Consider the following 2,012-nt stretch of genomic DNA (forward strand, 5'->3'; position numbering starts at 1 on the left):
TCGTTATAAAATTTGAAGGAGCACAAATCCATTCAACGTAATCTAAGATTTCATGTACAATAAAGTTAACACATTTCCAACACTTTTACATAATATTTTAATAATCTTGGGGGACAAACAGAAAATTATATTTTTTTAATGCCATTTCTTTTTGGCTAAAATCTCTATCATTTGGTAAAAACGAATGTGCTGACATTAAAAATTTTGTGATCTATTATTTTCAACAATTTGGGAAGTTTTAGAATTTAGAAATTTATCCAGCTTGTAATGAAACTCTGATTATTTGATTTTTTGATCAAAAACTTAAATATGTTAATATTTTTGAGAAAAAGGTAAATGTTATATGTTCTACCATCTTGGCCAATTAATTTTTAACATGCATTTATTAGGCATTGGATCCAATAAAATCACAAAAATCAAAAACTTTTTTTACCCCATAACTTGCCCATAATTTTGTTAGTTAAATTTGATGATGTTTTAGTTTTCAGAGCCAACTATTATTATATTATTTCAGTAGTAAAAAGCTTCTTTTTTTTTTAAATCCATTTTAATAAGAATAATAATTCTCAAAATCTTCTTTTACAGACTTTTGGAATTGGGAAAGAAAATGGATCTACCAACGAGTTGCCAGCCTTAAAGGACCAAATTGAAAAACATCTTGCCATAGCTGACGATCGAGTCAAAATTCTTAAGACATACGCAAATGATTTCTATTCAAATCTCTCAATGACCCAGGTAGACCCTTCGTGTAATGACCCAAAACCCTTTTTTGATGAGTTTTCCAATTTTTATTCAGTAATGAAAAATATCCTCTTACCATTTGACGATTGGATGTCACAAATATCTGTGCTAAAGAATGCTTCAGAAGTAATTTTGAGCCAGGTACAAATGGATAAAAATTTGACTGATTCTGAACTCACTGCGCTTATACCTGATTCCTTGTCGGCTGAATGTAATTTTACATTACCAGATGGGAAACCTGAAAATATTATAAACACTAATGACATCTATGCAAATCAGAGCAAAATACATTGCAAGAAAGAACCCTATGAATTCCAGTGTGCCAGTGGAGAATGCATTAATTTCAAAAAGACATGTGATGGGATATTCGACTGCTGGGACGGGTCTGATGAGCTCGGTGCCTGCGAAGACAAGACTGATTGCGGGAGGTGCTCAGAGAATGATTTTTGTGCCGTGTCGCCGAGGGGCCCACAGTGCGTGCCTGTGTGTCCTATGTTTTCTGTGAAACATTGTACTGATTCAAAATGGTGTTACAACTTATGTTCCCAGAAAAGTCCGCGTAAAACGATTTCATTGGGCTGTTTGGGGCACATTTTACCAAATTTATTGAATACTACAGAAAAAAACTCTCAAGATCTTTGTTCTGCCACCTATGATCGCTTAGTGGGACTGAACGCCCAATGTAAAAATAATGAAAGCTATTCTAGTGAAAAAATCAATTTATCCTCTGTGGACAAAGAACAAACTACAAGACTCCCAACATCGCCCGAACATAGAACAACTCGACATCCAACTAGTAAACATACTACACAGCATACAACACGACCAACCTCGTGGTATCCAAAAGGCAACGATAACATCTAGGATTCAAATGAATCATATTATTCCACTCAATTCGATGAAAATAACCACCATACCACTAAACATGCACCTCATTCCACCACCACTCATACAAAACGTACTACTAGACATCACACGACTAAGCACACAACCAAACATACGACCCACCACACAACCACGCCAACTCCTACACCTACCCAAACAACCCCTCTCACCACTACCACATCAAAATCAACAACCTCTCCTACCACTACTACTGCTGGTGATGGGCATCATCTTATTTTCTTGCAGTAAAATCATTAATGTCTAAAGATTATGATAGATTTGAAGTTATCTATGTTGTGAGGCTTAGCTGAAATCCTCATATATGTATTACATGTTTTTTTATATTTTGTTTTGTTTTTAATACAAGGTATATCCTGTGGAAAATT

At 34.6% G+C, this 2,012-nt stretch overlaps 1 protein-coding gene across 1 annotated transcript in view; it reads left to right on the plus strand.

Annotated features, from left to right (window-relative positions):
• LOC106691436 (uncharacterized) overlaps positions 1-1,724 on the plus strand; it is a 4,013-nt gene extending 2,289 nt beyond the window's left edge. The window contains exon 2 of the mRNA XM_014437204.3: positions 586-1,724. Within this exon, the coding sequence (XP_014292690.1) occupies positions 586-1,605 (1,020 nt within the window). The 3' untranslated portion in view covers positions 1,606-1,724. The remainder of the gene's footprint in view (positions 1-585) is intronic.
• Positions 1,725-2,012: the final 288 nt, after the last annotated feature.

Source organism: Halyomorpha halys, unplaced genomic scaffold (assembly GCF_000696795.3).
Source record: "Halyomorpha halys isolate HHAL.00 unplaced genomic scaffold, Hhal_1.1 Scaffold2352.1, whole genome shotgun sequence".
Lineage (NCBI taxonomy): Eukaryota > Metazoa > Arthropoda > Insecta > Hemiptera > Pentatomidae > Halyomorpha > Halyomorpha halys.